The 13,180-nt window shown below is 38.8% G+C and overlaps 1 protein-coding gene across 1 annotated transcript in view; it reads left to right on the top strand.

The window, feature by feature from the left end:
* Positions 1–13,180, top strand: part of LOC106498170 (cytosolic phospholipase A2 epsilon-like) — a 33,624-nt gene that overhangs the window by 661 nt on the left and 19,783 nt on the right. The window contains exons 3-6 of the mRNA XM_067296474.1: positions 5,413–5,485; positions 9,632–9,768; positions 10,602–10,733; positions 11,359–11,399. Coding sequence (XP_067152575.1) covers positions 5,413–5,485; positions 9,632–9,768; positions 10,602–10,733; positions 11,359–11,399 — 383 coding nt within the window. The remainder of the gene's footprint in view (positions 1–5,412; positions 5,486–9,631; positions 9,769–10,601; positions 10,734–11,358; positions 11,400–13,180) is intronic.

The following is a 13,180-nucleotide window of genomic DNA, read 5'->3' as shown; positions in this document are numbered from 1 at the left end:
CTGCAACTTCAGCCATATAGGTGAAATATTGCCTTGTTTCTCAGTAAACTCTGTCAAGTCTGACCTCTGTTTCTGATGCTTATGACGCTGCCAGTAAATGTTGCACTGTATCTGGGCATGTTCATATTCACATCCCCCTTTTATGTTTTGATTTCTTTGGATGAAAAACCCACTTGTCTTGTGCATCATTGTTTCATAGGAAAGGTGTGTTTAAGTGGATCTTTCAATTATTTTTGCTGCTCTTGTGCTCCTTGTAGTTTTTCTTTTCATTATAATGCTCTGTCATAGAACTTGAGATTCACTATGCAATACTGTGTTTAAAAGTACAATGTCAGAACAAGTGAAGCTGAGGAATAAGCATATTAAGTTCTGCCTTCTGACAGGCCTGATCTCATTAGCCTGGTAGGAGTGTGAGCAGTGCCGGATGAGAACCTTTCTGAATGAACAAGAATGTGAAAAAGAGCAATAAGGTGTTTTGTAAAGACCGAGCTGAGGACCAACTCATCATTCAGACGAATGAAGACTTCCCAGGCAATTAGCAGACACTCATATGAATGAGTATTAGAATAATGGAAAATGTCAGATAGGGTGTTGTGCCCCAGTGAATGGCAACAGTGACAGTGACAACGGGATGGGGCTGTCTTTGAATATTTTTAAATGGGTTCAGTGCTGGCAGCAGCTGTTGCAGGCTCTCTGAGGTGTAGTAGGAAGGTGAGTTCTTGCCCCTGCTTCAGTGACTATTGTGGTTTCTCAGGGTGATTTGTTCTGGGCTTTGGTTCTCCATGGTCCTACTGTAGGGATTGCTGCCATACGGGCTCTCCCCAACAGCAGTAATTTGTCCTTGCTTCATGGAGGTTTGCTGTTATTGGCAGTATCTCATGACTGATTGTGCCTGAAGAGCTGTTTGTTGCCTTCTCTGTTCAGCCAAAGTGAAATGCTATGATAAAGCAAAGACTCCGCAGAATTTTTTTCAGAAGTATCTCTTAAAAATGATACTTCAGGGCTCTGTGTACAGTCCCCAAATCCTAATAAAGTGTGGTAGTATCATAAAATTGTAATTGTCACCCCTGTAAATTCAGTCTGTGTTTAGAAAATCAAGATGTGTTTATTTTTCCTTAGTGCTTTTTCCATTGCTAATGGGTCTCCAGGCTTGAGACCTTTTGCAGTTCACTGGCATTAAATTATACCTCCTGTCTTTAAAACAAAACAAAACAAAACTTGAAGTGGCAGAATTGACCTGAACATAGTAAATACAATATGCAGTAAGACCTAGAGTCCCATCTTTCTGTATTGATTCTTCAAGGCTGATAGAAACAGAAATCACTAAACCTGTTTTTTTTTTTTTTTTTTTTTTGCTATGGAATTCTGTAGTTATGACAATAAGTAGGTAAACATAGTATATCTGATTTTTTTTTTTTTTTTAAATGTTACTCTGTAGTTTAAGGAAACCACAGTTTTTATTATCAGAGTCAGTTTCAGGGCAACTCATGCAATACATATGATTTAAATATCCATCTAGATTAAATGGTTAGTGTAAAACATTTTATGGAAAAATCTTGGTAGTGCTGTTAACCTGAGAGGCCAAAAAAATTACTACTTTTTTAATTACTCAAATATTCAAAGACTACTCATATCAAAATAATATAGGCTGTCATGGTATCGACATAAAGCGATCTTGAACTATGGAAATGTTTGACTCAGTTTCTCTTCTAACATTTGAACTTATTTTAATGTGGAACTGTAGTGGTGGACTTGCAAATAAGAAAAGAAAAGTCATGTGAAAACTGCAATCTGAAGCCACAGAATTTTACATAGCTCTCAAAGAAATACCTTGATTCACTGCTGTTTCCTTTACGTTTATTCTGGGACAACTCTAGTGAGTTCTGCTGATTTAATAAGATCCAGCTACAGGATATTTTAAAATGGATGAAATACTTTCCTTATACTACATGATTTGTATTTGTTTTTTATGCATCTGACCTTCCATGAGGTCAGAGACATGGTAAAATAATGAAATCCTGCCTGTCCTTGAGGCTCCAAAACTCTTTGAAGTTAATAGGTGCCACATACGTGACAGAGGTCAGAAACAAGTCTGTGATCTGTGTATTATAGTTCAGTCAGTCTTTCTGACAAGACTACTTTCTTCATTAGTCTTCATGTTTTTTAAATTAATAGTAAGAATTTTATTCCTTTTCTGAAAAGAATACTAAGGAAAGAGTACTCTGGCCCAAATATTATATTGGACATGGTGTTTTACTTTGCTATGTTTCTCTTGATATAACTTGGAAATGTCTGTGCTTCACTCTGTTCTCCTCATGAAAAAATTGTCTATTTAAGAAGGCTTTTGAAATAGCATAAGCCTGGAGTTTTACTGAAATTGAGCACTTAGAGCCCAGTTAGGTAACTCCCATTCATATGGATGAGTGCTCACATATGTGAACAGTCCCACTGACTTCACTGGGAATAGATATGTAAGGATTGCACAAATCTGCCACAGGACTTAATTGAACTTTTATCTGACGTAGGTAGGATAGTGTGACCAATTCCTGCATTTGTAATCTCATATATTTAAATAGTTTCAACAGTGATTATTAAAATGCCTAGCTTGTGTTTCCGGTTTATGAGGTAACGATCATGTCTCAGACCAAGTAAACACAGAAGCTGAAAGTTGAAGTGTCCCTAACAACTGACCTCAGAGGCTTCTGGCTCCAGAATTTACTTAGCCTGTGATATGGTCGTTGTCAGATTAAAGGGAAAGACACAAAGTCATTGCCTATTAATAGCAGATGATCTAGTTTAAGATGGGCCCCGCTACAGTTTTTGTGTGTGTGACTTTGAGCAAGTCACTGAGAGCGTGATCCAATAAAGTGTTCAGATGTCGAGAAGTTAGGAGCTACGAGGCCTGACCTGTAGGTCCTTAGTGCAGGAATGAGATCTGTAACCCTGCATGAGGCACTGAAGATTGACTTCATGTGCTGGAGAGTTAGGTACACTGGAATGGGAATTGTAACAGCTGAGCAGTGAACTGCATAAATACAGGTAGATATTTTCAGCTAGTAGAGAAAGCTGAGCACAGGAACACCAATCTTGTATCCTAGCTCTGTGTAAACCACTTGCTCGGGGCTTGACAGGAGGTATCACTATTTGAAATGCACAAGCAAAGTAGAGGTCTAGATCCTTCTTTTCAAAGACCTGAGCAAAGGTTATTCGTTTAAAATGGTGTCCTTTTACAATATATCCTGGTATATATAGCACTTCCCTGGGATGGGGGATACTTCTGCTCAAGTCCATTTTTCTATATTCAAGGGATGCAAATCTCAGCTTTCCTGGGTAAAGATATCTTCTATCTCTTCTGCTGAAATAGCACTGCTGGGGACAAAAACATTCAGGAATTATTGGGTGGGAGAGCAGGGACCAAGCATAAACCTAACGGCAGCAAAACGGTCAGTAGGTCTGGCAGGGATAGACAAGCGTTGTTTTTTGGTCCCTGTGCCTATGACTGCTCCTGTGTGTTACCCTGTCCGACTGAATGCACATACAAAAGCAGTACTGGCAGTCTAACTCCTGCATAGCTCTGGGTGTGATGTCTTTTCATTATTTTTGACTGGAAACTAATCTTTCTTCCAAAAGGAGTGTGTTTGTCCAAGTTCTCCTTTGTAGCCATAGAGATGCTGGAGACAGCAGAGCAGGTGCAGGTGTGAAGTGTGTGGGCCAGCTGAAACGTCCCACAGCTGACAGGGTGCTTTTAATCTGTGCTGTGTAAAGCTGGGCCCTGCAGTAGAGTCTGGACAGGTTGAGGTAATGCAGAACAAATGTGCTGGTATCAGTGACTGTTTGACCCTCCTGCTGGTAACTCAGGGTTGCCAATCTGTGCTGTCCTTCAATGCTGCCTCCTCAGGCCCTTTGCTGACCCAAGGGGAAATGTGAGAGGGTTATGCCAGGGGCTACCGATGCCTCCTTAGAGGCTATTTTCCACCTCTGCTTATCAGGGTGTTATCCATTAGCTCTGCTTATCCATCATCAGTAGTTGGGGGCTTCACTAGTGAGGATGAGGATCAGCTTCATTACATTGTGTTAGAATTCAAAGTCGTATAAGGGGCGCATTTACTTAACACTGTGCCATGTGTTGTCAAACACTTAAAAATAAGACTTCTGCTACAGCTGAAAAGATGAATGGTCCTGCAAAATATATAGCATGTATGAAGGAAACGGCAGCGAGGTACATTTTTTAGCAAACATCAGTGGATAGTTTTCACTTTTGCTTCTTATACAGGCATTTCATAAGCAACGTAATAAAACAATTGTATTTGTGTCAGGACATTGTATGTATTCACTTGTTTATTAAGGCATAATATGTCTATGAATATAAGAATGAGAGTTTATAGGCAGAGTTAATATCTTTTCAGAGATCAACTGGTATAGATAGATAATGATCTATTGATAGATATAGATAGATCTAAAACAATCAGGAGATTTCAAAGCTAAATACCAGTTTTAAACAAGTGTTAAGAGATAAATTATATATATACATTTGTATATGCACACATATATATGTTATAGTGAGACTGTTTCTAAAAGGAAATATGGTACCTATGAAACAGAGGAGGTGTTATCATGGGAGAGGAGAGCGAGAAAGGTTTTAAAGTAGTTTTCTCCAAGGCGAAAAGGGGAGAGAGTTAATTTATAGCCTGAGCAATATGAAGACATATTAGTATGGGCCATGGAAGTTACAAGGTATTGTAGAATTAATACCCCTGGTGAGCCCAAGGTGTCTGATATCCAGTAGAACTACGAGTTTATTCCCAGGATCATCTCTGGAAAACATTTTGTAGCTTTTTGTTGGGGATCAGGGCTGAAGATCAGAGATGGATCCAGAGATTCTTCATAAGAAATATTTCCTTGCTGGTAACTCTGTTTCTGTTCTTTTAGATGGTCTGTGAGAGTTTATCCTGTTGTGTGGTGGTCACTCATTTCTACCTACACAATTACTGTGGTGGCATTTGGTGTCTTAGAGACAGAATATTATATTCCAGGCAGTGGGCATGTGAGACCCGGGGATACTGATGCGTGTGCTGTAAGGGTGTTTTTTGTGATGAGTGTGGAGTGGTGATAGGAAGATCTGGTACGTATCTAACTGAACCCTGAGCTTCTGTTCTCAACTGGTATGTGGTTTTGAAACCTGCCACTGCTATTCCAGGCCTGATAAGGCTTCTGTGACAAAAATTTATCCAGGTTTCCCAGCTGCTCCAACTGGTTTGATTAAAAGATAATGGCTCAACCTTAAAAAACTTGTTTTATTCATGTCCTTAGAACTTTAGGGCTACAGTATACATCAGTCTATGACTATAAACTATAATCCTCATATTCATCGCAGTGTTTTTTGTGATTTTTTTTTTTTAAATTTTTGTGCAGAGACCGGTATCTCCTTTCAACTTACTCACTGTAAAAATACTAAGAGTGAAGAATGTCCGGAAGGCAGACCTGCGTGAGTACTTCTGCTATTTTCAGATGTTTCTTGTAGTTCCTTAAAGCAATGAAAATATTTGAAAGTTATTGGCCTTAAATAGTGTAGAAATACCAAGATATGTTGCTGAAAGTTCACAAGACGTATTTTTATTGTGATGTTGAAGCCATGCTTTCTGCTCCTAAATGTGAAGAGGCTAATTCAAGCAAGGTTGATGCATTTTTTCCTCAGGATTTCAGACCTCACTACATAAGACTTATTTCATAGCCCTGTGACATCAGGGCTAGCTGCTCATCAGAAGGCTGCTTTGTACTTTTCAGTAAGAAACCTAAGCTTCCCCACAGAATTCCTGGAGAGAAGATAGGAGAAGACTAAAAATGCAAATGTAAAATCAGTAGTAGTAGGAAAGCTTATGAAATAACAGAAGTACAAGCATGTGCGTTCTATTACAATTGGAGACTCTGTAAATACGCAAGAAGAAATGATAAAATTCAGTATGTCTGGAAATTTTCTTAACCCAGAGTACCAAACAATTTACAAGTCAGAAAAAAAAAAATACTAGTGTACTCCTGTGAAAGTCTTAAAAAGAATTTAAGAGTGGAATAGTGAGGGAAAGTGAGAGAAAGATGTGCAAAATAGAGGCTGCAAGGGAAATGTCACAGCTGCATCATGCAACAAGAGTTAACAGTGAAAGGAGCCCAAGATAGAAGAAATCTCCCCAGCAGGGAAGTCTACAGAGTGCTAACGCTATCTGGCCGAGGAGCCCCTTTTAATGACTCACGTTCCCTTTCACAGCAGCCTAGCGAGCATCAGCTTGTTGAATGAGAGTGTAGCAGCAAATTTAAAATGAAAAGCCTCAGATAGAACAGGACTTGCAATGGGTGGAAAGAGCAATTTGTTCACTGGCCAGATGTGAAGCTGTCTCACCCAGAAAAGGAACTGGTTTCATGCTGAGTTTTGAAAAGTTCCAGTCACTGGAGAGATTTTGAATGGTGAAGCTGCTGTGGAAAAGAGGCTAGAAAGGCATGAAAAAAGGCAAAACAATGACAGGGAATAATAAAATTCCAAATCTAAAGACCACAAGAACAAAATGGAAAGATGTAAAATTGAGGAAAAAATGCACAATATTTTCACCAAAACCATGCTGAACGTGGCTCAAAATTGTTTTGGTAGACTCAGAATTTGAAGTAGCACATCACAGTCTCTAAGAAAATCAAGTGTAAATTTTATTTAAGGTATTATTTATTTTGAGATTTTAACCAGTATGGTGGGTCAAGGGGTAGAGGGAAACTGTATCTGAAGCTGAATTTGGTGGTTGCTGTTCAGAAGAATGCGATTAGAACTTGCAGAAATAGTGCTTACCAGGGAGAGTATTTTTGAATGAATGCTTACTTGTGGTATTCTGTGCTACTTGCTCCTGCATCTTTTGCAATGTAATGCTAGCGTAATTCTGTATTGGTTATCTCTTATTTTCCAGCATTGTAGAATGTGCTACGGTTTGCTGCATACTTTATTTACTCTATAATCTTAATACTTCTTTACTCTAAAAATGACAATCCAACTTCTTTTTTAGAATATTTATAATATTATCATATTTCATTTTGAAAATGGGATTCGATTCATTAGATGAAGTGAGAAAGCCTTATAAAATGTAAAGTTCTGGATTTCTTAGAGATTGAAGACCTGTCTACACATACAGAAACATACGCTTAGTTGTGGGATTATAGTTGCATGCACTCACTTTTATTTCACAAAAAACAGACATTTAAATGCCTAAGTGGTGATTTCCATGAACCAAATATGTGATCTGAGCAGGCAGACACTGCAATTGCGTCTGCAAACCTGCATGCACAGTTGTGTATGCATTTGTGTACTCCAGCAGGCTGGCTGTGTATGCCGCAGTTCACTGTGATTGTCCTCTTCAGAACAAATTGCTCACAATTGCTCCTTACTACAGTGAATAATAAATTCTTTCTTCCTGAAGCCTCCTGGTTTATCTGCAACAAAGTATTACCTTACTTCCTTGTGCTCTGATCTTGGGAACAGATGAACAGCTTCCTTATCTTCATCCCCTTGGCACGCAACAAGTTCAGAATTTGGGGTTGGCTTCCCAGGGATTTGTTTAGAGTGGTTTTGGCAGAGAGATTTGAAAACTCTCCAGCAAAACTATTTTCTCAACAGAAAATTTATTTTCTGAGGAAACCTGTTTTATTGTAAAAATATTCATATTTTTTTTGTCTGCAATAGGAAGGATATGGCAGACAGGCTTTACATTTTCTGAGACTTTAAAATGATATTTCCTCAAAACACCAGTGTTTTCAACTGCAGGAAAAATACCCCTTTTTTGGCTGGTTGTAATGGTCACAATATGCTGCTTGTTAGAATTCTGAGTTAAGATTTTATTCCTGTGGCTCAGCTTTTCTACTTTTCTGATTAAACTGGTGTTTCCTATTTCAATGTGTTTTTCATATTTTCTTGTTAATGAAGTGTTTCTGCTTAATTTATTTAAATGAATCTTTTTTCTCACACTTTGATTCTCACATTCTTATTTACCACTGAAAAATAAATATGCTTTAGAAATATTTATCCCTACTGTTGTTCCAAAGTAAGATAATTTTAATAGATTTAGGTATATGCCTGGAAATCTAGACCATCTTTTGGACCCTGATACTGACTGCATTATGGGATCTTGGGCAAGTCATTCAAGTTTTCTCAGTGTACTTATTTATGTCACAGTGTCAATGTAAGGATTAATTCATCAATGGGTGTCAAATTCTTTCAAAATGGAAGTTCTAGCATTAATCACCATTAATCAGTTACATTTTCATTGCCTACACTTGTGCCTCTGCCAAGTATCTGATTGGTCAATATTGGCTATGGGCATTTTCTGGGAGCATTTTTCTTCCCACAGTCATCACCAAGGTGTTACTGATTGTGATAGTATGATTACTACATGATAAAGGTAAAGCTTGGGAAAAATACAGCTAGTAGAAAAATCTAAATCTGTAGCCATTTATAAAAGATAAAGAGGAAATACATGAAGAAAATTGTACTTAACACCACATAATAACACTGTTACAGATTTTGCGCATGATGCAGGAATTAATTACGAGTTGAATTGTTTGACTACTTCTGACTCACAAGGTTCTGGTGAGAAACAGATGACAGGTTAAGCACTACTAAGGTGAAATAGGGAGAGCATGTTTTGCATTAAACATATGAGACAAATTCTATCTGTAGACAGACACCTGTATTGTGCATATGTAAGTCTCCCTCCCTGGAGATTCTCCCTCAAAATGTGAGGGGTCAAAATATGGAAGGAGCTGATGCCTTTGGTGGCACTTGCAGCTTCCTCTCCCAGACATGAGTGAGAGCAGGGTTTTTCCAACCTGCAGGTAGGACAGTAAGAAACAGCAGGATAAGCAGTAACTTAACATTGGTCCTGAAACTGATTTTGTTTTCCAAAAGACTTTTTGAGAAAGTCAGAACTTCTAAATTTTGTCAAAGACACGAAAGAATTTCTGTTGAAAGTTGCACATTCTGATAAGGAAAAACAACCTTTTTGGCTTTGACAGGGCAGCATTTTGCTTTTTGGCAGAAATTCTTCATTTAAACCAGCTCTTGGCTAAAGGCTTCCACCGAGCTAAGATACTGAATCTGGGGAGGAAATGTTGGAAGACTAGTATCTCTCCAGCCCATGTTGAAGGTTGTGAGGTGGGTTGCCTGAGCTACAGAGGAGCCATCCTAGGAGTGACGTGATTGCATGTGGGAGAAGGTGCATGCTGATAGATACTCTCATGTGTTTGCAGCATTAACTTATTCCCTCCCCCAATCATTTGGACCATCATGAATATATAGCTATATACAGCATTGATAGGTGTGCATGTACTGCATGTGGAATACAGTTTTTTTCCAATAAGAAGTAACATTTTAAAAGGAAAATAAGTCTGATTAAAAGTATAAAAGTGGGAATGAGCATGACAAATATGTGAAGATGTTTTCTGTTTTCCACTAAATGACTCATTGTATTATTTACTCCTTAGTTTGTATATTTTAGGAAGAAATCCCCTCTGTGTTATCTCTGTCTTATTAGGGTTAGATGTGTACACTGCAATAATCCTTTCACTCGCTATAATGTCAGTCTCTGTTTACCTTTTCTTTATACAGTCACCCTGTCAGATTGCTATGTGACGCTGTGGCTGCCTACTGCCTCAACTGAAAAGGTCCGGACCAGAACCATCAGGAACTCCAAGAACCCAGTCTGGAACGAAGCTTTCTGCTATAAGATTGATCGCCGAATCAAGGTAATGAAGATAAACTCTTTTCACCATTCACCATCTCCAGATAGTGAATAGATAATGCACATCTACACTAAACCAGAAGGAATTTGGTTAGTCTCCAAACACTTCAAATGCTAAAGATTCCTCAGAAAATAAGGTCACTTGCATCCTCTCCGGTATTGTTCTGTTCCACTTATTGGTTATTTGAACATTTACTTTTCTGAAGCAGCAAGAAGCAATTAAATTCCCTGCAGACTATGGCCTCACTATTCTATTCCCAGTCTTGTCATGTACAAGTAAGACCCAACGTAAAGATCACATTAAAATTACAGTAAGGTAAATTAGTTCTAGGTATGGTGGAAAGGAAATCTTTTAAACCTTTTTATGTGCGTGTCTGTGTTTTATACACTTGGAGAGAGCCAATGGCCATACAACAAATACAGAAACATGTAATACACCTAATTATCACAAATTTGTGAATGTTCCATATGCCCTGCCCATCTTGTTTCATGTCCCCAAGCACATAGTCTATCATCTCAAGTCCCAGGGCAAATATGAGGTGAAGCTACTTTATTTTCCTGTCATCTTGTCAGAGAAATGTTCCCTTCCCCTAATAAAATTAGGCAACCTGAGCTCTGCGATAGACAAGCCCCCTTCTTTTAGTATGTACAGTGATCATAAGTGTAAAGTTTAATACTCCCAAATCTTTCCCCTTCTTTTCTATTTTACCTGTTCCTCTTTCCCTTGTTCCCTAAAACTGCAGACTAAACATGCCTTTTTCTTGAGATTTTTCTGCCTTATGGAGCTCTTTGAAAGATTGGATAGAGGTCTGAGAAATTCTTAACCTCATTTTGCAGAATGTGCTGGAGCTAAAAGTCTGTGATGAAGACACGATCACCAGGGATGATGAACTCTGCACAGTTCTCTTTGACATAGATAAACTCACTGTAGGACGTACTGTTCGGGTGAAGTTTCAGCTGAATCCACAGGTGAGCAATGAAATCAGTGAGAACCAACACAACTTCTTTTTACCACCTAAATACATCCTTGTACAGTGTTTCATTATAGGAAAAATCTACCTGAAATTTTATTTTGTTGCTATTATAAGACAGACTGTGGTCTATTATAAGAAAGATCCCTGTGGTCCATTCTAGGTTCTTTGGTGGGGTGGGGTGGAATCTGTTATTAACAATTCAGGGTGGAATCACCTAGAAATAATTACCCTGATGGCATCATTCAGGATATTTCTGTCATGGTTTGTTAGCTGTTGGCTTGGGTTCTGAATTCTTAGCCAGGAATATAAAAGTTGCTAATTTTCTAGTACTGGGAATTTAATTCTAAGAAAGGACTGATTTAACAGAATAGCCATTTCCCAAGTCTGTGTGCTCATATAGCACTTAGGTTTCAAAATACTGATTTTAGCAACTTTTTTTTCAGTATCTGAAAGTTTAGTAACTTCAGATGGCACCATGGTTTCTTTTTTGCAAATTATTCAGGGAATTTTCCAAGTGCTATCCTAAATACGTATTTTACAAATGATATGTAATAAATGTGGTGAAAGCTATTAACAGAAATAAGTGATATGCCTTTCTTTCTCTTCTTCCCCTTTTTCAGGCACGTGAGGAGCTGGAGGTGGAGTTCACATTGCAGAACACGTGAGTAGAATCCTAAATTTTATATAAACTTGTATTCAGTAGAAAAATAATCTGGAAACTTGGTTCATCTGTGATAGTGCTTTCTCTGAAAGCATTATCTAGATCTTTCCATTCAAGTCCAGTAAGTTGCCATTTGGAATTCCAGAATACACATTTTTAGATTTTAAATATCTGAAAATGTTATTTTTACCCAGTTTGACTGCTCCCTGCTGGGCACCTGCTTCCTCAGGTGCTGTCTTTGCCATTAGATTTATATGCGACTACAGTATCAGTCTCGGCTGGGAGAAGAGCTAAATATTCTGCATAAAGAAAGGAGCAAAGATCACTGGGGGGGCCTGAGGGCTGAGGAACCAGAAAAACTGGAGGAGCATCATCAACTTCACTTGGTAGGCTTGAAAGCTGTTGGTGGAGCTCAGGTGTTAGGGGACATGTTAGCTTCAGCTAATTAACACTGTGGAGAAATCTGGGAATCTGATATTCTAATTGGAGAGGGAGTCTGATGGAGAATGATGGGTATTCTAGTCCATCCCCATAATAAGCTTTATGACTCTGAGGAAGTTATTTGAAAGGATTGCTGTTAGCAATTTGATCCATGTTATTGGACTGAAAATGTTGTGCCGTTGGGACCTCTTTAAGGCATTTGGGACACTTCAGAAGGCCTAGCATGATAGTATATTGGTGGAGAGTTTGAACAGTGTGTTTATTCCTAACAGAAGGATAAATTAAGAATTGCTGGAGAAAAGGCAATACCTCAATGTTATGAATGGAGAAAGATCTCCTAGGGTTCACAAGCAAAAAGCCATCAAAGTTAACAGAGCAGCCCCAGAATCTCCTATTACAACCCCTGGAAAGTCACCAGTATGGACGGTTTATGCTGTTTACTGTGCATGAAAACTGGCAGAAGGCTCTGTATCAGCAGAATAAATGTGGTGCCTATCACAGCTTAAGAGTGCCCTGAAATCCAAAATGGTAATGGGGAATGGAGCTCCAGGAGATGTCCCAAATAGCCTATCTACAGTCTTTCTTTCCCTGCAAGTTAGAGAATGGCTTATGGAGCTTGTACTTGGTAATCCTGCTTGTTGATGAAGGAGGTCCAGGCAGGTTGTCTGGCCTGAGTATTATGCACTGGTAGGCTTGCATACAGAGATGAAGGCTGGAATCCATCTCAGGATATGCAGGCGCCGGTTCTGTGTCAAACGGTTCTGCTGCACCTTGCAGCTAGGTACCTCTCACTGGGGGCATGCTCAATAGATAGAGATTTAGCAACTTCTTCTGATTCTGAGCAAGACTTTTGCTGGTCTGAAGATGATGGTGGAGACTGCACAAATAAGAAGGATCCTTGACAGAACCATAGTCATGGGTCAGTAGCTACAACAAGAATACTTGTGAACCATTTTTTTTTTCGTTCATAGAATGTGATACCTTAGTGACTAACGTAATATTTGTGGCCTGAAGAAATCCATGCACAAAGGGAAGACTTTGCTGCATCATAAGGCAGTCAGGTCAGGGAATGTAACTCTAAGGGTTCCAGCAGGTTGCATAAAAAGCAAGACTCTTCTCTAAGGAAATGAGTTTTGTGTTGGAAAGTGGATAAACATTTCCCCTCCTCTCTCATTTGCATTTCTTGCATATGTGTGTGAGTTAGTGCTGTTCTGCCCATCAGCCAAGTCTGGAATAAAGGTGCAACTACAGCTGGGTTAATTAAAAATTGTTTTCTGGAGAACTTTTCATGATCTATGATCTTGGAGGAGATTGAGAGGGTTTTTTCTCCTCAACATAGG

This window comes from Apteryx mantelli, chromosome 4 (genome assembly GCF_036417845.1).
Source record: "Apteryx mantelli isolate bAptMan1 chromosome 4, bAptMan1.hap1, whole genome shotgun sequence".
NCBI lineage: Eukaryota > Metazoa > Chordata > Aves > Apterygiformes > Apterygidae > Apteryx > Apteryx mantelli.
This window is presented reverse-complemented; position numbering and strand designations above follow the sequence as displayed.